Consider the following 22,497-nt stretch of genomic DNA (forward strand, 5'->3'; position numbering starts at 1 on the left):
ACCTGAATCGAAGCTGGGACCCTTCAATCTGAGGGCTGATGCTCTATCCACGGAGCCAAACTGGTGAGGGCTGGGCCATCATTAGGACTCATTTAATCTTTATTACCCCCTTAAAGTCATATGTGAGGGCTTCACATATGAATTGGGGGGTGAGGGCTAGGTCAGGGCTCCCAGCTGCCCACAGGTCCACACACAGAGAGGAATTTGGAATGATTTCTTTCCGTTCGTCATCTATTGCTTTCCCCCACACCCAAGGCCACAGGCACTGCAGTTTACAAATGAGACTGCAATTGTCCCACTCCCACTCTACCCTTGGTTTCAATCACAGATCAGTCCTATCCTCACAGCCACGAGGAAAGACCATTTGGGGGGGGGGGGGGGCGGGGAGCGGGCAGGGGGGAGGCAGCCTACCTGGATTTTCTCCAGAGAAGTTGCCTCCCTAGTTAGTACCCAGGCATTCAACTCGGTAGGTCACGGGCAAGTGATCCCACCCAGGTCCTGCTCCCCCACAGCCCTTCCTCTGGGTGGGAAACCAGACATCTCTGCACAGGACCTGGGGCTGAGGTGTGGCACTGAGGCCAGGCCCTCAGCCCATCATTGGGTGGTCAGCATGGCAGGGCTGGCAACAGAGCTGGGGCTGCCTTGGCAGACATTGCCAATCAATGGCACCACTTTCACACTGAGGCAGCTCAAAGCTGCAGAAAACACGGTCAGAGCTGGTACCTGGGTCAGGGTTAGGCTGTCAGCCAGATAGGAACAGCAACAGAGTCACATGATGGAACTTCAGACCCTGCAAGGTGAGGGCAGGGCAGGCTGGCCACAAGGGCCGCGGAAGAAGCCGGTGATGCACGTTCATCCAGGGCTCATTTGCCAAGCACTGTCACTAGAGTGCCCATGGCTCTGATTTGGGAATCGCTCCCCTCCATGCCACAGGTGAGGACGTGGGGGCCTGGCAAGTGTTTTTGCCTGACGTCACCACGTGGTCCACACACACACACTTCCTCGGAGGGACACTTCCTCGGGAACACAGGTCGCACAGGACAGACCAGACCCTCCTGAAAACGTGTCCTGGAGCTGCGCCCGCTGGGAGGGGCCCCGTGGGGGGGGGGGGGGCGATGGCGCTGCTCAGGCTGGGAGCCAGGGAGGAGAGGGGCACCTCTTATTTGCAGCACTTACTGATTCCCTGAGGTGTGAGTGCTCTCACTTCGGCCCTGTTCAAGCTACCAGTGTGGCACCACTAAATGGTGACCTGGAAGGGATGAGCCAAGGGAGCCAGTGATGGTCAGAAGCACAAGGACTCAGGCTGAGTCCTTGGGGGCGGGGCGGGGGGGTGGGGAGTGGGGACTGTAGCCGATGGGCAGTATACCCTGTCCAAGGGGTAGCAGCTACTACCCAGTTCCAGGCAGTCATACCACATGGCCAGATATTCTGATTTTTAAAGAGAAGCCCAACATCCAAATTTTTATGTGCAATCTTTTGATTTTTAAATGCTGGCAACGTTACAGAAACTTTTTTTAAAAAAATCAGGGGTCAAACCAAATACATCTTCAGGTCATTGTCTTGAGCCTAAGTCCTCCCTGAGCCACGGAAATCTCTCACCTGTGGGGGCCCCAGCTACCCCTTCCTCTCCATCCCACGCCAGCCTCGCTGTGCCCACCAAGACCCCTCCCCTGCTGCCCCTCCAGAGTGGGCCTCTCTCCACACTACCCTGAGGGCTGAGCCACCCACTGCGTCCAGACCCTGTGGCTCCCACTCTGAAGGTCAGGCCTCTGTCGTGGGTGGACCCACAAGTCCCTCCTCCCCAGTTCTTGCAGACTGCTGTCTTGTGTGTGCGGATCTCAGGGTTTCCACATCTTAACTCTTTGGTCCTTGACCTCCTCTCCTCCAACGATGGTCTCTCCCCTCCGCCCCCTCCCCCCCCAACCCCCCCACACTCACCACCTGCCTGGGTCCCTCACTCCCTGTCCTCACCTCTCCTCACCCAGCCTCAACCCCACGGCCCACTACTATCACTCTTGCGCCACCTCAGCACCCGGTCCCCCTCTTGCTTCCTGGACACTCCCAGCACAGCCCCCACTCGCATGAATCCTCTCCAACGTCACACCCAAGGTGGCCAGGAAGCCTCACCGCTGCCAGTCTCACCGGAACTGGTGCCACTAACCTCCATCCAGTAGAACTGGTGCTTCCCAGAAACCCCGGGGCACTGCCTCCTGCAGCAGCTCCCTCTCTCCAGAGCTTTCGTTCCCCTCCCCCGACTCCCACCCTCCAACCCCTGGTCCCCATCCTCACTAGGAAAACCAAAGCACCGCCAGAGAGTTTGCGGGCAAGGAGCCTGCGTGTCGCTGTGCGTGGTCCCTGCCCCCACCCCAGCAACTAGTCCCACCCAAAAGCTCAGGGCTCTTGTTAGGCCAGGCCAGGACCCTCGTCTGCTCCCAGCTCACTCAGATCTGAAAGGCTCAATACACAGCCTCAGTGCCCGACAGCCCCACCCTCCGGCACTGCTCCAAACTCAGAGGCACGTGCAGGCTGCCCCTGCAGGAGCCAGGCGCTCTTCTGCTCAGCCAGCGCAGTGCCTAAAGTTCCAGAGCTCAGGGCTGTTTCCCCATTTGTAAGTGAGGACAGTCCCTTCTCCGGGATTGTGAGGAGAAAATCGCGCAGAGCGGAGCTGCAGGGCACGCTCACATTTAGCCCTGGGCACTTGCTGACACCCAAGCAAAGCACAGTGCTGTGTCCCGCTCCACTCGGGCAGGTGTAATCCCCAGAGCAGCCTCCAGAGGGCGCCGCCACCACAGCTCTGAGAAGCCTGTACCCAAGCACTGCCGCCAGTGGACGCCACGGGAGGCTGCTGGCCTTGCAGATGAAGAGGACCCAGCACACAACAGGTAGCTTTCACACCCCTCCTTACCCAGGGGACTTGACCCAGCACCCCTCTTTCTCTACCACTGAGACTCCAGAGGCTTGGAGAGGTGGGCATTACGTGGGTGTGTGCAAGAGTTGGAGCTCAGGGCTGGAGGCCACACTCACAGGTACCTGGAGGGGCATCCGGCAGCTCCCAGGAGGGGGCGGAGAATTGGGACATTCCCCCCTGCAGAGCCTGAGAGTGTTCCCAACAGCGGTGCCCATCCCCCCCAGCTTCCTCACCACCATCCCCAGCTTGGAGGGCGGGTGCCTCACCTATCCCATCTGAGCTACTGGAGTTGGAGGCTGGGCAGGATGGCCTTCAGCCCTGGCAGCCACCCCCTGCTGCCAGACATGTTGAGTGTGCCCTGTCCGGGTTTGTCATACTCAGTGGTCTTGCGGTCCTGGCCTCGGCCTGCTCACCTGGTAACTAAGGGGTGGTCACACTAACTGCCCCCCCCCAGGGTCTGAGGTTGTAAGCACCCCAGAAGGCAGGGTGAGATCCAGTGGAGCTAGGAAAGGCCACCCGTTGACCAATCTGAGGCCAGAAGTCAGGGATCTGCTACCCCAGTGTCCCCCTCCCTGCCCAAGAGGGGCACTGCCTTCCCACTGGCAGCCCCACCCCAAACACGCCCCTGCCTCACCAGCCCTTGAGAAGGTCATGCCATGTACACCTCAGGGCAGTGTATTCACACGGCATTTTATTGGATTTTCTGTGGGTATCTGGATGCCTCAAGCTACTAGCTGGCTTCTCAGCCCCTCACCCCGTTCTTGGCCTCCGCTCTGGGGCCCAGCTGGGTGCTGCCAGCCCTGCCCTGCACCAGCTTCTCCTAAGGCCTTCCTACAACTGGACCCCAGCCCTCGGGCTACCAAGACAAACCCCACTGTCACCCTCTGAGCCAGGGTGCCCCCATGGGCCCGTTCTTGCATTGGGCACAGCCAAGCTCTCCGAGGAATGGGCTGGAAGCCCAAAGCCCCCTGGTAGTGCCGCCATCTCAGGCTGCATCAGACTCCACAGCATAGCGCAGAGCTGTGGCTCCAACCTACAGCTTGGTATTAAGGTGGAAAGAGAAGTGGGGTGCTGCATAGGTTGTGGCAGGTGGCACGTGCCATGCCGATGAGGCTGGGCAATGTCTGTGGCGGAGGGCACTGTCGAAGGATGCTGGGGGGAAGTGCATAAGGCCAGCGGCCATGGGCGAGGGGGCTGCAGTGGCCAGGAAGTGAGCCGGGAAGGCTGGGATGACCAGGGGGCTGAAGGGGAACGTAGCCTGGCCCTTTAAGGGGCCCGGGGTGCCAGTGAAGTTCAGTGGGCAGCGCATCATGGTGCCCCTGTAGGCCTCTGGGAGGGCAGGCCCCAGGGCTGGGCCCAGCAAGCAGGAGACGGCCAAGCCAGGCCCCACAGACTTGGCCCCACACTCCTTGGCATCCGCCTCCTTGAGAAAGGGAGGCACTGCCTGCAGTTTTTTGCCACCAGGGACAAAGCCCTCTTCCTCTCGGCTGCGCTTGCTGAGGCCTGGGCTGCCAGGGAAAGCAGGCAGGGGCACGGGGCCCTCAGCAGGAACCTTGGCCATGGGGGACACCCAGCAGGCTTTGGGCCTGGGGCAGAGGCTGCCTTTTCTGGAGCCCCCTCTGTGGAATGCAGAGGGACGGTTGACATCCCCACCCCACACCAGCGCCGACTCTTTGACTGGCAGCCCCTCCTCTTTGCCAGGGGATCCCAAGAGCACCCCGTCTTTGAGATGGGGAAAGAAGTCCCAGGGGTGCTGGCTGATGGGCTTGAGCACCTTGGTGGGGTAGGCATGGAAACAGCCAGTGAAGGTGGGGGCTGGCAGGTGGGGGCCTGCCTGAGCCTCCTCCTTGAGGCTGCCACCAGGGCCCCGTGACCCCTCCGGAGAGGCCAGCTGGTGCCTGTGGTTCTCAGATGACCCTCCTGGGCTCTGGGGACTCTCTGGGGGGCGAGCAGCCGGGGACGCCTGGGGTTCCCCATTAGGGCTACCGGCCCCGTGGCGACAGCTCTCCTCCTGGCACTGCAAGGCTTCTGCCTTGCTCACCTGGGCCAGGAGCTTCTTTTTGGCCAGTGGTGACATGATGCCATGTGTCTCTTTGCAGTAAAAACTGGACAGGAGCCGCTTGTAGGCCTCGGGGCAGCCGCTGGCACCCACGAAGGGCAGAGAGGAGCCGGGAGCTGGGCCTGGTTGTTCGGTTCTGTCCTGGGGTTGCTCCTGGCTGGGGGGCCTCACCAGGCCGATGGGGTCGATCTTGGTCTTTCCTGGCATCATCTAAAATGAGAAGAGGGCAGCCTCAGGGCTGGGCGTGTGCCATGCGTCCTGCAGGGAAGTGGTGCCAGCAGGGCCCAGGGGCACCCAGCAGCCTCTGTGCACCACTTTCTGTTGTTTTTTATTTATTTATTTTTTTAAATATTGAAGTAATGCAACTTATCCAGCCACTGGGTAGGCTGGCTAGAATTGGCACAAACTCCAAATTACTCCTGCATACACTGTCCCCCCTGCCTGGCCATGAGCACAGTCAGGCAAGGTCTACTGTATGCCCTGTTTTTTTTAAATCCTCGCCTGTGGATATTTTTTCCATTGATTTTCAGAGAGAGAGGAAGGGAGGGGGAGAGACAGAGAGAGAAACATCAGTGTGAGAGAGACACATGAACTGGTTGCCTCCCGCATGTGCCCCAATCAGGGCCGGGGATCGAGCCTGCAACCGAGGCATGTGCCCTTGACCAGAATCAAACCCGAGACCCTTCATTCCGTGGGCTGACCCTCTAAGCCAGTGATGGCGAACCTTTAGAGCTCGGCATGTCAGCATTTTGAAAAACCCTAACTTAACTCTGGTGCTGTGTCACATATAGAAATTTTTTGATATTTGCAACCATAGTAAAACAAAGACTTATATTTTTGATATTTATTTTATATATTTAAATGCCATTTAACAAAGAAAAATCAACCAAAAAAATGAGTTCACGTGTCACCTCTGACACGCATGTCATAGATTTGCCATCACTGCTCTAAGCACCGAGTCAGACTGGCCAGGACTCTGCACAAGGTTTTCAAAAGGTGCCCAGGACTCGGAATGGACAGCCTGGTGTCCGGACACAGGGCCCGGAGAGTGGAGTTAGGCTGGCGGCAGACCCCACGGGCCTCAAACAGAGAACTTACACCGAGAGATTCAGTGTTCTGGGCAGGGCACTGTGCGGCCATGCCACAGTGAGGGGGGAGCGGGGGGCATCTGAGAGGCAGGCAGGGAGGCCCAGGCTCACCTGGTGGCCCTGGGGCTCAGGGCTCACCTGGCCCAGCTGCTCCTCCTTGGCCTTCAGCCTCTCGGTGGCCCCGTCGTCCCCTCGAGGCTCCTTGGCCATCTTGTATTGCTTCCTGGGCTTGGAGGGGGGCAGCGGCTTGTCATCCTCCCCCTTCAGGTGCCGCACGTATGGGAGGACCAGCCTGAGGAGGAGCGGCACGTCCACCAGGGGCCAGGACCGGCAGGCACCCCCTCGCTCCTCCTACAGCCTCGCACACCCTGTGGACGGTGCAGGCTGCCGGGCCGCCTCTTCCTGCTTGTCCAGCAGGCCGGTGGCCTGGCTGCCCAGCCGGCTGCGCTCCCCTGAGCAGCAGGGCGCCCGTCCCACACCCCACTGCTCATCCTGCCCCACCCCTGTCCACAGTATACTCTCAGGCACCCACTCCTGCACCACACCCCCGGGAGGGCAGGGCCCCTGCCCTGGAACTGCCCCGGCCGCACCTCTCGTAGTGGCGCCGAGTGCACGTGGCCGCGCTGGTGCTGCCTGGGCTGCCCCCCAGCTCGTCATACACGTTCTTCCAGAGGCGGCGGCCGGTCACCTGCAAGGGCACCAGGTGAGGCAGGGTGCCCGCTAGCAGTGCGGCCAGGTTGAGGTTATTGGAGGGGTTCATCTGGCAGCAGGCCAGCACCCCCTCCCCCACCCCTGCCACCGGACTGCTGGCCCAAGCAGCTTTCCGAGCTCGGGGAAGGCAGAACAGATGGGGAAAGAGGAAACTTGCTTTGAGCAGCAAAGTACCCGCGGGCCAGGCGAGCCCTCTCCCTCCCCTCTGCATGCGGCGGCACTGGGAGGGGCAGGACCAGGGCCCCCATCCTCCTGTCTGGAGGCCAGGGCAGCTCCACGGGGCTCTCCTTTCCCAGCGCCGCTGGGTGCGGCGGGAGACCAGCCTGCTGAGGGCTCAGGGGTGCCTTCCTTACCATCTCGTAGGCCCCCAGCTTCTCCACGGCCTTGTAGATCTTCCACAGGTTAACTGGGGAAAAGAGAGGGGAGGGCACCGTCAGTCTCTGCCATAGGAGGGTGGCCCACAGCCTATTCCCGTGGCCTGTCAGGCAGGCACAGAACCAGGGCCACTGCGATGGACAGCGGGCTGGGCGGGCCCTGGGCACTGCTGCCCAGTGGTCGGTGAGGGTGGAGATGCAACCCCACCCGTTGGCAGCCCAGCACCGGGAAGGGGGTACCCCTATATGTAACCCTGTGGGCTGGTAGTGTCAGGGTCACCAGGGTGGAGGTGCCTGCCCCAATGCCCTGCCTAGCTGGGGTCCCCTACCAGGCCCCCCCTCCCTGCCTGCACCCCAGGGACGCACTCTGCTTGAAGCCAAGATGGGGCACCCTCTCGATGGGCGTGTGTCGCTCCTTCATGAACTTGTAGAGGCTGACCAGGAAGGCCTGCTCCTCCTCCCGCTCCTGCGCCTCCTCCCGCTCCCCGCCTGCCTCGGGGGAGTCCTAGGGAAAGAGCAGGAGGCAGAGGGATCAGCCCCAGTGGGTGGCTGGGAACAGGCTGACCACTGGGCCCCAATCCCAGGCTCCCACAGGAGGGAGCAGGCCCCTAGCAGCCAGCTTACTGCTCGGGCTGGGTGACTGTTCTGGTACCAGAAAGATGCTGCTGTCCCCAGCCCCAGGCCAGGTCCACAGAGGCTGGCTCCAGAGGTGGCCGAAGCCTCGCACCTTTTCCAGGCCTCTCGCCAGGCACAGGTCACCTCTGTCTTGTTTTTTTTTTTTTTTTTTTTATTAAATATATTTTATTGATTTTTTACAGAGAGGAAGGGATAGGGATAGAGAGCTAGAAACATCAATCAGCTGCCTCTTGCACACCCCCTACTGGGGTTGTGCCCGCAACCAAGGTACATGCCCTTGACCGGAATTGAACCTGGGACCTTTCAGTCCACAGGCCGACGCTCTATCCACTGAGCCAAACCAGTTAGGGCACCTCTGTCTTTTTTTAAAAAGTATATTTTTATTGGTTTCAGAGAGGAAGGGAGGAGAGAGAGATAGAAACATCAATGATGAGAGAGAATCATTGATCGGCTGCCCCCTGCACGCCCCACACTGGGGATCAAGCCCACAACCCGCATGTGCCCTGACTTGGAATCTAACCATGGCCTCCTGGTTCATAGGTCGATGCTCAACCACTGAGCCACGCCGGCCAGGCCCGATCACCTCTTTATCTGGCTCTAGATGGGTGACATCTCCGCCTCAGCTCCTCTACCAGACAGTTCCTGGAGACAGGCTTGTGTCCCTAGGCCCCCAGATGGCCCCAGGGGTCAAAGCTGAAGGAGCAGCCTTGGCCGGTGGCTCAGTTGTTTGGAGCTTCCCCGTCACCAAAAGGATGTGCACACAGGAGGCAACAGCTTGATGTTTCTCTCCCCCGCCCCCCGCCCCTTCCTTTCTCTAAAATCAATAAACATATCGGGTGAGGATTAAAAAAGAAAAGTAAAGGCACAAAGGTGCTTGTGCTTTCTGGCACTGGGGGCTGCTTAGCCGGCCTGTGCCCAGCCAGCCTTGGCCGTGGCGCCTTCCTCCCTGACCCGTCCCGGTTCCTGGCACACTGTCGAATGCACAGGACTTGTGGCTTCTGCTCTCAGAGGCGCAGCTCCTCCTGGTGCTGTTCATCGGGCTAGTGGCTCAGGGCAGGGGGTACGGCTGGGCCGGGGCTGAGGGCTCAGGGAACAGAAGCTCCCAGGTCGTGGGTGGGAGCCCCAAATACCAGAAGGACCTGGAATAGCACAGAGCCATGCGTTCCCCAGATGTCCACCAAGTGCCGTTTCCGTGTTCTTGATAATAAACACGCAAGCTCACGCGTTACCTATGAAACTAACATCCTGGAGACCAAGGCTCTGGTGGTGCTGCCCCAGAAAGAAGCTCGTCACATGCATTTGTGCTTCTCTAAACTCCACGCAGGCATTAAACTGACCACTGGCAACCACTTTCCTACATGGATTAGGATTTCACTCCAGCAAACGGCCGAGATGAGCGGGTGCCGAGCCGGCCACTCTGCCGTGTCCCCACAGCTCCTCAGCCCCTGACCTCACCCCGTGACGTCCGTGTCCACGTTATACGTGTGGGCGGATGGATGGGTGTAAATGCAGTTTTGCATCATAGGACAGTGCTTTTATCTGTGTCGTCTGATCAGAGCTCCAGGCAAGCTTCGTTGATACAGGGTTCCGCTATGAAAGAGAAGTCTGGCACCCGCCCTAGCGAGGGCGAGCCCTCCTGCCTGCCTGGCTCCCATGCCTCCCAGAGCAGGGCCGGGCCCTCTCCTGGCTCTGCAGCAATGGGGGAGGGAACACATCTCCTTCCTGAGAACTTGAGGGTCCCCAAGTTCACCTGGAAAGACCCCGGGGAACCACCTAACTCACCTCCAGCTGGATTGGGCTCTGGCTCCTGCTCTGCTCACCATCGGGTTGAGGGGACACCGGTGGGTCTGGGGTGTCGTCCCCCTCTGACTGTCTCCTTTTCCCTTCAGCAGGAGGTGCTGTGAGGAGAGGAAGAAGAGGAAGAGAGCAGGGGACACGTGAGATGCAGGCAGGGAGGACAGGCTCCCTGGGGAGGCACCGGGTCTGGAGGGGCCAGGAGGGGAGGGTCCTCTCCCTCGTCGGCTGACCCTCTGCTCTCCAGGGTCCACCCCCATCAGACACCTGCCACTCGTCCTTCCTTGTCCCACATCTCCCCACATCTCCGAAAGAAACCCCAACCAGCTGGGGATCCAGTCAGAGGAGGCTGGGGCCACGGCGCTGGGGAAACCTGTCTCCAAGATCTGCCCCACATTCAGGCCGGAGGTTCTCCCAGCAGCTCAGCTCACCTGGGAGCGCCGCTGAGCTGCCACGTGTGTGGGCCCCCAAAGCAGCACGGGGTGCTGGGCCCGTAGGTCCTCCAGGAATCGCTCAGGAAGGAGTAAGTTCCCGCTTGTGACGCACAGGGCCTTTCCCTGAGCATCTGCAGGCCCCCCTTCCCCTCACCTGCAAGGGTCCTGGTGACCCTTCCGTTCCCCCTGACAATCACTTCCTCTGCACGGCCCTTCCCAGCCAAGCACGGTCTCCTGCTTCTGTCTGGCCTCCTCACTCCTCGCCACCGTCCTGATTGCCTGTGCCTGTCGGCCAGTGAGGGTGAGTGCAGGGGGGCCACAGGCCCTTCGCTCAGCACAGCCGTGAGCTGATGGGTGCAAAACCTCAACACCCTGCCACGGCCAAAGACTGCCACGGAAACTGCCGGAGCCACGTGGCGGGCTGGCAGCAGACCCGAGACCAGGAAGCCACATCTTTGACCGCCCTTCCTTCCTTTTTTCCCTTCGTTCGTCTAATACGAACTGCTCCATAGTCCTGGCTCGCTCCAGGGACTGCTGGGAACACAGGTTCCTTCTGATACTTGGGCCTCCCCTCCTTCCCAGACAGAAAACATCTCCTTCACAACAGCCCACACCAGCATGGCCCACGTGGCCGGGGCCCCCAGAAGCACATGCTATTAGCACCTCTGGCCACTGGATGCTGTCCCCTCCAGCAGCTGTTCACCTAAGGGCCACTATGCCTGCCGTTGTTCACACTGTGGGTCCTCGGCTCCGTGACCCTGGCTCTCTCATTCAGTCCCAGAAGGAATCGCATTTTAAAGAGGGGAGAGCTGGAGCAGGGGAGGGAAACCAGAATTCAGACAAGGTCTGCCTGACCCCATCCACCACTGACCTGGCCACCACTGTGGCTGCTGTGGTTACACCACCGTTTGCAAGGCCTTGAGGAGGAGCCTAACTAGCCTGGGAAAGACACCAGTCCTGATGCTCGTCAGGAAGAGACACAGCCATGCCTGGGCTGGCTTCTGACCACCAGAGGCAGGGCTGGTCTCCAGAAACAACCAGTTGCTAACAATGACCGCCCCCCTCCACCCCCAGCCCTGGCCGGGTGCTCAGTGGTTGAGTATCAACCCATGAAACAAGGTCATGGGTTTGATTACTGGTCAGGACACATGCCAGGGTTGTGGCTCCATCCCCACTACTGGTCGTGCAGGAGGCAGCCAATCTGTGTTTCTCTCTCATCGATGTTTCTATCTCTTTATCCCCGCCCTTCCTCTCTCTTTAAAGTCAATAAAAATACAATGATTTTAAAATATATTTTAAAATAAAAAGGTTGTGGGCTCGGTTCCCCGTCAGGGCATATTCCCAGGTTGCAGGTTTGATCCTTCGTCAGGGTTCTTATGGGAGGCAACCAATTGATGTCTCTCACTCACATAGATGTTTCTCTCCTTTCCTCTCTCTAAACATCCTCGGGTGAGGATTAAAAAACAATAATGACCCTCCCCCACCCCCAGACTGATACTTTTCCTTGGGCGACTGACTCTATGCCTGTCTTCCCTCCTGATTCAAGTCCTCTGCCTGCTGTCTGTGAATTCCCAAAGTCTTCCGCTCACGGGAGCACCTGCTGCCAGCAGCTTCTCTCCTTTCCCCTCCCGCCCCTCCACTCTGCTTTGCGTCCTCTCCCTTCTGTCCTGCGGGCTCAGATCCTCAGCACCGCAGGCCCCTCCCCATCTGCCCCTGGGACCTGCGCTTCTCACTGGAGCCTCCTGCAGATTGGCTATGTGACCCTGCAAGTCGCTGCCCTGGGCTCAGAGAAACGGGGTGGGAACAGGCCCGTTAGAATCACCTGGGGCGCATTCTAAAGACACCCATGCCTGTCTGCCCACCCCCACCTGTTTGATTTAGGGTCCTGCCGGGGGGCATCGGAGGTTAAAGCTCCCCAGGGGACCCGGGGGCAGCCAAGTTGAGCCCCCTGGCCAGAGGATCTCTAGTCCCCTCTTCGGGGGTTTGGCGTTGGTGCTCTGCCTGGGCCACACTCAGAAAGACACCTGGAGGCGGGCGCTCCGGTTACCTGGAAAGGAGGTCACCAACCTGAGCTGCTCAATCCCAGGCAGCAAAGGGATGAGAGCGCCTGCATCGAGCCACAAAGGGACTCTCTTTACCTCTGTGTCCAGCTGAGTCCCCACATGAACTCGGCCTCCATTCTCCCCCAACCAGGGCCAGTATGTCTCCCTTCCTGGCTGGGGCTGGCTGCAGCTGCCACAGCCTTGGATGGTGGAGGGAGAGTCCAGGGTGCCTCGGCCCTGCTCAAGACCCTTCCTGTGTTAGGAATCTCATTTCATCCCATCTCATTTCTGCCCTAATCACTTTCTTCCCAGTCATTTGTAGACGGGGCTCCAGGAAATCTGCATTTGCAAAAAGAGTTCTGCTGCAAAAAATAAATCTAAACTCCCCTGCCATGGAGATGGGCGAGCCCCCCTACCTGCCCAGCCTCCTGTTCTCACACTTCCCAATGCAGGGCCATGGGTCTCCAGCCACATCCCCCGCAGAGGTAGAGCCACCTGCCCTGAGGGATGCTGCGGCCAGGGAGCCACGCATGGCTGTCTTGCTCTGAGCTACAGGCACAGACCCCTCTGAGCACAAAGCTCGATGCCCTCTTGTAACAGAGGAGGCAGATTCCAGGACACAGCCCCGCTCCCCATAGGAATGGTGTTCGGACATTGCTTTTCCCACCAGGAAGCAGTAATGACAGTAACGGTGATGGTGGCTTCACTGTTTACTTTGCACACATCTGGAATCTATAAGGTATGAAATCGGGGACCATAGTCCTCTCCCCACTGGTTAGGTGGTCCCAGTAGTGACTGAGTGACCCCCCTTCCCCCCAATAATCTGAAATGCTACTTTTCCCACCATCTAAAGGCTTCCCCGGAGGGCATCTGGGATGGGTTTGGGCTTTCGGTTCTGTCCCGTTGACTGGAATGCTGGGACCCGTGCGCACCGTTGTCATTTTTATGGCTTGGTGAGACAACTTACTACCCAGGGCATGTCCCAGCATTCGCCTTCTGTTTAAAAAAAGTTCCACTTGAACTTTAGGATAATTTTGTCACATTCCCTTAAAAAAAATAAAACATCCACTGGGTTTTGATTGAAGTGCATTTAAATGTAGAAATAACTTTGAGAAGAAGTAACACCTTTGGGTGTTGCATCTTCCTTTTCAGGACCAGAGAGGCAGGTCTCCCTTTGTGGGCCTCAGATGGTCCTTGTAAAGGGCCCGGTGTCCTGCCTTTTAAGCGTATCCCTCACATTTCCTGAAGTGAGATGCTAGTGTGAGGAAAGCCGTGATAATCGAGAGTAGGACTTGGCTCCACAGTCCCTGACATCCCCTCGCTTCCCGGTTAAGAAGAAGACAGAGGAAGGCTGGGCCAGATGAACCTGGCCTCCCTGGGCAGGGGACTGCTCAAGACCCTTCCTGTGTTAGGAATCTCATTTCATCCCAGAACCTAAACCCACGGCCGGGCAGAAGTTGGTTTCAGCCTCTGACTCCAACGGACGGTGCTCCCTGCAGCCATTCCCTCCTTCCTGTCCGTGCTCTGCACTCCAGCAGCTCTCAGTGCCCTGGCCGGCCTGGCACTAGGCGTTCTGGCACATGACCTCACGCATATTCCCAGCCACCAGTGGGTAGTTTCCCTTTTTACTGACACAACACCTAAGACTCAGGCACTCTCAGTAACAGCTTGTTAGCAGCCCAGGTGGCATGCAGCACCCTGAGGTCTGGAGGGTTTTGTTAACAGGAGCAGGGAGACCCAGGTCCCTTATCTGTGCCCAGACGCTCTAAGGGACTGAGCAGGTCTGCAGCCGCCCGTGACATCATACTGTCATGTGCTGAGGAGAGCCTGCTGAAAGCAGATGAGTGCAGAGGAGTGATGGAGAGGGGCCTCTGCCACCATACAGGTACGCCTTTATCACGCCAGTCACAGCTTCTGTGTCTTGGTGTCCCCCCCTACAAAGTGGCCGTGCTAGACTCCAGAGGCCCACGGTGCGAGCAGAACAAAGTGAGAAATGAGCTTCCCCACAAACCACAGCCAAGCGGGTGTGAGAGCTTGTGAGAGCGTGGATGTGAGTGTGAGAGTGTGTACGTCATGTATCAGTGTGAGCGTATGAGAATGTGCATGTGAGAGTGTATGAAGGTGACTGTGAGAGTGTATAGTGTATTGTGTGTATGACTGTGTGTACATGTGTAACTATGCAACTGTGTGTGTGAGTGCATGTGTGCATGAGTGTGAATGCATGTGTACGTGAGTGTATGTGACAGCATGACTGCAAATGTGTGTAAGTGTGCACGTGTGCATGAGTGTGAGTGTGTGTACACACCCCTCTCTGTGAGGTTTGAGGTCTGTGTCCTGCTTGCTCCCCATGTCCACGGCCCAGAGCAGTGTATGGCAGGACCAGTGCTCCACAGACATCAGCCCGAGACCAGCACAAGCCACCTGATCTCAGACACTCCTGATGCCCAGAGAGGGGCTTGGGCGGTGACGAGTTCAAGGCCATACAACCAGTCTGTGCCAGGCCATACTACCTCTGCCCGACTCCCCCCTATCCCTCCCACTCCGGCCCCACCCAATTCACACCTGGTGTGATGGAAGTGACACTTCCGTTTATGAAAAGTCACCTACTGAGAGTCTGTGTCAATTTTAACAATAATGGTATCAGCGGCCTAAACAACCACCTGCAGACACGGCCCCACCCCTGAGATGCACGGCTTGTCCTTCGTCGCTTCAGGGGGAGCCCATACAAAGGCAGCCTTTGAAGCAGCCAGTCCGCTCGTGGCCCACGAGCGGCTGCCTGGCAGAGTCCTGTGTGGCACTGCTCCAGGGGGCAGTTTCTGGAGGGCTGCTCTCCAGCCAGCACTGAGGACACACAGCAGGACATGGACCCCGACGGCTCAGTGTGCAGCTTCTGCCACAGTCTTGCCTCAGTGTCCCAGCTGGGGACAGGCCTGCCAGCTGCTGGGTGCAGCCTGACAGCCTGGAGAGTATACAAGGGAGGGGCGTGGGGCACCGAACGTGGGACCAACCGGTCCGTCTTAGCAGCTCTGCCCTGTCCTGGGGCCCTATTCCAGGACAGGGCTGCCCCCATGCCCCTCTCGCCCATCTGGGCGACATCTGATGAGAACAGTTGCAGCTCCAGCCCCAGCCTGTTTCCTGCGACGGGAGAACCAGAGCAGCCAGGCCAGGGGCTTGTGAGTCATGGCCAACAGGACAGGCACAGCCAGAGCCGGCGGGAGGTGTGGGAACCAGGCGGAGTGCAGGCTACCCAGCCGGTCTCCCACCGGAGACAGGAGACAGGGGAGGGAGGGGCAGGTGGGGGGGGGGCTGTCCTCCTCACCGCGGGACCCCGTGGTCTCCAGGCATCAGTTCCTCAGACTAAGTCAAAGGAAGGGTGTCCCCGAGGCCTTGCGACCTCTGCCACTCCAGCTCCGAGCGGAGACGGTCCGGGCTCCCACGGACGCTGGAACCCCGCGGGCTGACCTCCTGGCCGCCGTCCCCACCCTCCCCTGTCCTGCAGGCGCGCGGCGGTGTCCGAGGGCAAGGAGTGTCGGTTCTCCTCCCTCCGGCCGGAGACCCTCCCCGCCAGCCTCGGCCGCCGTCAAGGACCCGAACCGGCGCCTTCGCGGGTCTGCAGGAGTGGGGGTGTGGGTGGCGCCCCTTGACGCAGCGGAGGAACCCGACCCCTCCCGGCAGCCTTTCCCTCGGGAGACCCGAGTGGGGGAGAGACGAGAGAGAACAGGAGAGCGGGGGGCGGCGACCCCCGGGCCGCCGCGGGGACGAGGAGCGCGGCCGGGCGGCCGAAGGGAGCCCGGGGAAGGCGGGGAGAGCGAGGGGAAGGCGGGAGAAAGGGCGGCGAGCGGCGAGAACCCGCGCGGCCCGGCGGAAAGAGGAACCGGCGATTCTTCAAAGTGCGCCGGCGAGTTCTTCAAAACCCTCGCAGCGTCACTTTCAGGAAACGGCAGGCGCGGCGGGCAGCGCCTCGGACCCGAGCCTTTCCCGGCCGCGCGGCGGGTTCTGAGAACTGGGGCTGGCGGGGAGGGGGGCGGAGGCAGGTGGGGGCGGAGGGGGCAGGTGGGAGGCCGGGGCGGGCGCAGAGAGGAGGGCGGGGGCCGATGGGGAGCGATGGAGCTGGGGGGCAGGGGGGCGCGGAGAAATGGGGTCCCGGGGCAGATGGGGCGGGGGCAGGTGGGGCGCAGCCGGGGCGGGAGCGGCGACGGCGCGGACAGCTGTCACAACAAATTCGCTGAGGCCAGCGCGCGAGGGAAACCGCGGCAGGAAGTGGGATGACAGCGCGAGGACGGCGCGTCTCGGTCAGGAGACGCGAGAAGAGTTTCGAGATAAACGGCCGGGAAGCCCCGCCGCCAGAACTTTCGGTCTCCTTTTCGGAGAGCGCGCGCCGCCACCCGGCCTCCCTCCCGAGCGGGCGGAGGCGCTGGGCCCCGGGCAGGCTGAGTCCCGGGGCCGGCGGGGTCCCCACGCCCCAGCCCAGCCCCACTGCGCTCCCCGAAGCGGCGCCCACGGCCGCGAGGCCCGGGCCGACCCAGCGCCGCAGCCCCGCGCTCCCCGCGGGCCGCCAGCCCGTTCCTGCCGGCCGCGAGCGGCTTACCCATGGCCCCGCGAGGTCCCGCGGTGCGCCGAGCCCTCCGCACGCGCGGCTCCGAACTCCGCGCTCCCGGCGCACTGGCCGCCTCGCCGCCCCGCCCCGCCCCGCCCCGCCCCACCCTGGCCGGCTCCGCCCCCAGCACCGCCCGGCTCCGCCCCCAGCTCCGCACTGGCCCCGCCCCTCTCCAACTCTGGTTGGTGGGTCCAAGTCTCCGTGAGGGGCCGGGGCCGCCCCCTGAGCCCGGAGTACTCTGGGAGTTGTAGTGCGCTCTCCCCGAGGCGCCTCGCCTTAAAGCAGGACCCCGGAATCGCTGCTGCTTGTGGAGGCACAGCTGGAGGCTTGGGAAACCCCCTTGCCAGCAGACCACCGCGGGGCGGGCGGCGTAAGCGAAGTGCTGCTGACTGACTTGAACTGGGTCCAGCTCAACATTGAAGTTGAGGTGGTGAGTGTTAGCTCAACCAGGACCCCAGCCCAAACCAGCAAGTCCTTGCCAAAGCTCGGTGGGGTCCTAGAAGTGCCCAGAGCAGGAAACCTGCCTTTGGTGGCCAATGTCCACATATGTCATGAAGACAGAGCGTGTCAGCTGCATATGCCATGGCCCCTGATGGAGAAGTGAGGTGAGGTTTAGTTGGGAGAGGGGGCCAGAGGAGATGCTGAGCCAGCTGAGGAGGGCAGCTTGCCTGGCATGTGCACTGGCCACGTGCACATCACAGAAGAGGAAACTGAGGCTTGGGTCTGAGAGCCCTGGTCTCGCAGCATCATCCACAAAAACCAAAAGGGGGAGCAACCCAGTGTCCACTGATGGGTGAATGGGTAAACTGGAGTATGCAGACAATATTATGGAATATTACTCAGTTTTACAAGGAACACATATGCTACAACATGAATGAACCTCAAAGACATTATGCTGAGTGAAATAACCGAGACACAAAAGGACAAATACTGCATTATCCTACTCATATAAGTATTAAAGTCAAATTCATAGAGACAAATAGTAGAATGGTGGTTGCCAGGGGCTGGGTCGGGGGAGGGAAAATGGGGTGTTTAATAAGTATGGTTTTAGTTTTGCCAGATAAAAAAGTTCTGGAGACAGATGGTGGTGATGGTTGCACAACAATGTGAATGTGCTCAATGCCACCGAACTGTACACTTAAAAAATGGTTAAAGTGGTAGATTTTATGTTATATTTATTTTACTACCATTCTGAAAAAAAGCCTAAGGTCTCAGTGTGTGGCCAGCTAGGACTTAAGCTTTGTTCCTAACACAAGCACTCACAATTTTTTGTTGATTAGTTTTGATACAACAGTTCTATGCCTTCCACACCATCACTGTCTTCATTTTATAGGGTGAACTGAGGTTCTGGGAGGTTCATTAGCTCAAGTGGCACAGCTGGTAAGTGGTGGCTCCCGAGCGACACCCAGGCATTGCGGCTCCAGAAGAGGCCTCCTTAACCATTCCCCTCAGGCATCTCTCGGCAGTGCTGTTAATAGAATCAGGATCATGGCCCGAGGAAGGGGAGCATAAGGGGGAACCCTGAGCCCTGCTGAGGAAGGGGGGAGCCAGTGAGATGTCCAGTTGGTGGCTGGAACTGAGGCCTGGAATACGGGAGCAAGGCACAGACTGCAATTACAGATGGCTAAGGAGCCCTCATACCCAGGCACCCACCAACTCTGCTTGCAACTATTTCTGCCCAGCCGTCACCCTAAACAAAGGACCTTGGCTGCAGGTTGGAGATCCTGGAACCCTGGCCGTACTCTCTGGCCCTAGGATGGAAGATCTCTCCGGGCTCAGCCCAGAGTGGGTGACGCTGTGGCCTACTACCTCCGAGTGCAGTGATGGCGAACCTATGACACGCGTGTCAGAGGAGACACACGAACTCATTTTTTGGGTTGATTTTTCTTTGTTAAATGGCATTTAAATATATAAAATAAATATCAAAGATATAAATCTTTGTTTTACTATGGTTGCAAATATCAAAAAATTTCTATATGTGACATGGCACCAGAGTTAAGTTAGGGTTTTTCAAAATGCTGACACGCCGAGCGCAAAAGGTTTGCCATCACTGTAGTGGGTTGGACGGGTTGGTTTGTAAGAGCCAGCACCTATAGATTTGGTAACAGACACATCACTGACGATTTTTATACTAACTGTCCCAAACAATCATTATAATGGTGATCATAATAAATAGTGCACCCACATCCCAGTTTACAGGTTGTCCGGGAGAGCTGAGATTGTGGTGGTAGACACTACGATGAAATGCTATCAGAAAGCTTAACAGATTCCTACTCCCACCTTCATCCATTCTATAAAGATCAATTGCCTGAGGTTCAGGATGGAGACCTGGCTGCTGCCCTCTGGGTCAGAGTCTCGACCAACTCCTCCCTCCTGGATTGAATACCCCCTCTTACGAGGAACTCACTACCTCACAAAGCAGCAGCTCATCCCACATGGGATGGAGTTGTTCTGCCATCTAGACAGCCAAGCCCACAGGTACAGACAGTAACTGCTGTGCAAAGCCTCAGCGAGTCCACACCTGCTTGTGCCAACCTGGGAACAATATGATCAAAATGTAATTGTCTCCTGAGGAAACTGTTTGCAATAGAAAGTAATTTACAACAGCCAATAAATCTCTCCTAGGAATGACATCTTTGTTTGGTTCCCTAAAAGCATAAACACTTGGTTGCTTCAGCCACTAACACACCTCCACTTCCTGCCCACAGCCAGCCTCCAACCACCAGAGCGCAGTTGCCTTGGCCCTTAATGTCTCGGTGTCTCTCTGTATGTCTCAATAAACACACACACACACACACACACACACACACACACACACACACACCACATGCCACTAATAAATGCATTCTTCCTATAAAAACATTCAGTCAGTGCTCTCTGACATCACTCCAAATTCAGTTCCCTCCCTGCCCCAGAGATAAGGACTGTTATCAAATTGGGTGGAATCTTCCAGAATTTTCCCTAGGTGTTTTCATAAATATATGCATCCATGGTGTAGAAAAATATGTAACTTTGTTTTATGAATACTGTATTTTAAAATAAATGATGCCATTCTAATTGTTGCATTCTGCAACTTGCTTTTCCCCATCAGTATGTTTTAGAGATTCCTCCACTTCAGAACACATCTGCTTGTCGAATGAGACAGGCTATGTGACTTGGTGTGGTTATCGCAATGTCTTTATTTAATCCCCCTAAATGGTGTTTAACCTTTTTTTTTTTTACACAGTTCTTTTTTTTTTTTTTTTTTTTTTTATCTTCACTGAGGATGTTTTCCATTGATTTTTAGAGAGTGGAAGGGAGAAGGAGAGACAGAAACACTGAAGTGAGAGAGACACATCGATTGGTTGCCTCCCGCATGGTTCCAACCAGGGCAGGGAGCCTGCAACAGAGGTATGTGCCCTTGACCAGAATCAAACCTGGGACCCTTCAGTCCACAGGCTGATGCTCTATCCACTGAGCAAAACCGGATAGGGCTGTGCTTAACCTCTTTTCAATCACATGAATCCTCTGAGAACATTCTGGAACCCATAGAATACTCTCAGGGCTCAGGAGCTCACAAAATGTTCCCAGAGTCCAAGCTAAAAACTGCCTCCTCCTAACTCCTGCCTCTGAGTCCTAGCACCCCTTGCTGGTTCGGTTCTAAGAAGAAAACCTGGCCCTGGGGGTGGTTCTTATTCTGGAGCTCTCAGAGCTGGGGGACCATTCAAGGTCTTCTTCTCCCCTGGCCTCATTTTGGAGAGGAGGCCACCAGGCCCAGAGATGTTAAGCAAGTTGCCAGAGGTCACACAGCAAGTCACTGTCAGCGGCTTCTTCTGGGACCCAGTGCATTCAGGAAACAACACACAGTTTTCTGTCTTGCCAGTTTTCTGCCCTGGGAAACTGTTTCCAGGCTCAGCTGTTGCACAAGGCCCCCAGGGCTTTGTTTTCAAAGGAGAAATGAAGCGGGAAGTATTTTTAACCGCTGGCCGCCTTGCTCCTGCCTCGCTCCCTCACGCTAGCTGTCCAGGAAAGGCCGGCTTCACAGCGGCATTCGCAACTCATGGAAAACAACAAACGCCCAAAATAGAGATACCCAGCTCAGGAATGGAAAAAATTGGCTCATGGCTCAAATGCCTCTTTTAGAAAAAGCCAAGAATAGCTTAGGGCCTTTGGGGAACTGCTGGGGGTGAGAGAGTGGAGAGGCGTGGTGCTAGGGCAGGGTTCCAGCCCGGACCGCCAAGGCCTTGCCCCACGAAATGTGAAAACTCGCTTCCCAGCTTTGTCCACATTGGGCGCCAGTCCACAGCTGGCCATCTCTTTCCTCTCGCCTCCATCCCCTCAGCCCTGCCCTCCTGGACCGACTTTCTTTGTTGGGCTGGGATGGGCTGGAGCACCTCCTCTCACCAAAGTGCCAGCAGGCTGGAAACCAAAATTCTGTGCTTCCTGAGCCTGAAGGGTGAAAGTCCAATTCCTGTGTGTGTGTGTGTGTGTGTGTGTGTGTGTGTGTGTGTGTGTAGGGGGGGCGGAACTACATCTCCCAGCATGCTTCGCGGGGTGGAGGGGCGGGGCCGCCGGCGGCCACAGGCTGTCATTTCTTGGTATTAGAAAGAAAAGAGAGTAAGAATCAAAGCCTTGGGCGTCACGTCTAGGAATAGTCTCGGAGTCAGGCCAAGTCATTATAGGCGATGAGTAATCTGGTTAAGTCATTTCTCTAAACACTGTTCCTTGTAAGAAAATTAAAATATCACCTTACATCAGAGGGGCAGAGGCGGGCTCTGGCTGGAGTACAGCCAGGAAGGGCAGGGTGCCAGGGCCCTGCCAGCTGGGCCATGGGCTCGGGCAGCAGCGGCAGCCAGGCCTCAGTTTACCTCGTTGTGAAGGGCTTCAGGAAAGTTTGGAGCTGCCTTCTCAGTGTCCCTAATGAGGGTGACCCTCGACGTGAATGCAGGGAAGGGGACGATGCTAGAGGGGACCAGGGGCCCCCCTTCTTCAGTGCCCCCCCTCCTCCTGGATTCCAGAGTTCATATCTTGACCGCTGTAGTCCCGCCATCTAAGTGAAGGGCTGGAGGCCCACCTGACACGTAGAGAGGAGAGGGAGGACCGGAACCTCCGGGAATGTGCCAGTTTCCCTCTGGACTTGCAGGGAAGTCCTGAGGGCAGGACTGTGATGAACTGGGGAGGGCAAGCTGATCTAGAAGCACCTCTTGGCCTCTAGAACCTGTCCCTTAAGCCCCCCCCGCCCCCCCCCCCCAAGGGCTAACATGAGTTGGGTCCCAGCTGTGAGCCAGACACCGGTATCATCTCATCCTCGTGGCCCTTGGCAGATAAGGCTACTGGGGCCCTAACACTCCCCCCTGGCTCCTCACGCCAGCTCTGAAGGCAGCATGGAATAACTCAGGCTTACAGTCGCTGAGCCCTCCAGGCAGACCAGGCCCAGCTCTAAGCACCTTACACACATTCATTCTTGCAATGACTTAAAAACTTTTTATTTAATTTTTAATTGAAAACAGAGAGAGAGAGAGAGAGAGAGAGAGAGAGAGAGAACATTGAGTTGTTCCACTTATTTATGCATTCATTGGTTAAGTCTTGGTATGTGCCCTGACTGGGGATCGAACCTGCAACCCTGGCGCATCGGGAGGATTATCCAACCAACCGAGCCACCCAGCCAGGGCAGATTTATGCACTTTTAAAATATATTTTTTTCTTTACTTAAAAAAGAAAATCCTCACACAAGGATATGTTTATTGATCTTAGGGAGGGAGAGAGAAAGAGACATCTGTGTGAGAGAGAAACATTGATTGTTTGGCTCCGCATGTGCCGGGACCAGGGATTGAACGCACAACCTTTTGGTGTACAGAACAATGCTCCAAGCACC

General features: G+C 57.6%; 1 protein-coding gene and 1 non-coding gene across 6 annotated transcripts; both read right to left on the reverse strand.

The window, feature by feature from the left end:
- Positions 1–81: 81 nt before the first annotated feature.
- On the reverse strand, positions 82–16,715 carry LOC139020108 (AT-rich interactive domain-containing protein 5A-like). Of its 5 annotated transcripts, none has more exons than XM_070429724.1 (7): positions 16,635–16,715; positions 9,559–9,674; positions 7,507–7,645; positions 7,120–7,172; positions 6,646–6,743; positions 6,194–6,347; positions 82–5,177 (listed from the first exon to the last, which is right to left on the reverse strand). In XM_070429724.1, the coding sequence occupies exons 1-7, from the start codon at positions 16,636–16,638 to the stop codon at positions 3,942–3,944; spliced, it is 1,800 nt and encodes a 599-aa protein (XP_070285825.1). In that variant the 5' UTR covers positions 16,639–16,715; the 3' UTR covers positions 82–3,941. The 5 variants fall into 5 exon arrangements, with proteins under 5 accessions (XP_070285825.1, XP_070285824.1, XP_070285826.1 ...); XM_070429723.1 differs by having other exon boundaries at positions 6,167–6,347; XM_070429725.1 differs by lacking the exons at positions 6,646–6,743; positions 7,507–7,645 and having other exon boundaries at positions 6,167–6,347.
- Positions 5,314–5,448, reverse strand: LOC139020244 (small nucleolar RNA SNORA58). The gene has a single exon (XR_011473253.1). It is a non-coding gene; the product is annotated as a small nucleolar RNA SNORA58 (small nucleolar RNA).
- Positions 16,716–22,497: the final 5,782 nt, after the last annotated feature.

Source organism: Myotis yumanensis, unplaced genomic scaffold (genome assembly GCF_028538775.1).
Source record: "Myotis yumanensis isolate MYYU_CA2020_CCGP unplaced genomic scaffold, mMyoYum1.0.hap1 SCAF_11, whole genome shotgun sequence".
Lineage (NCBI taxonomy): Eukaryota > Metazoa > Chordata > Mammalia > Chiroptera > Vespertilionidae > Myotis > Myotis yumanensis.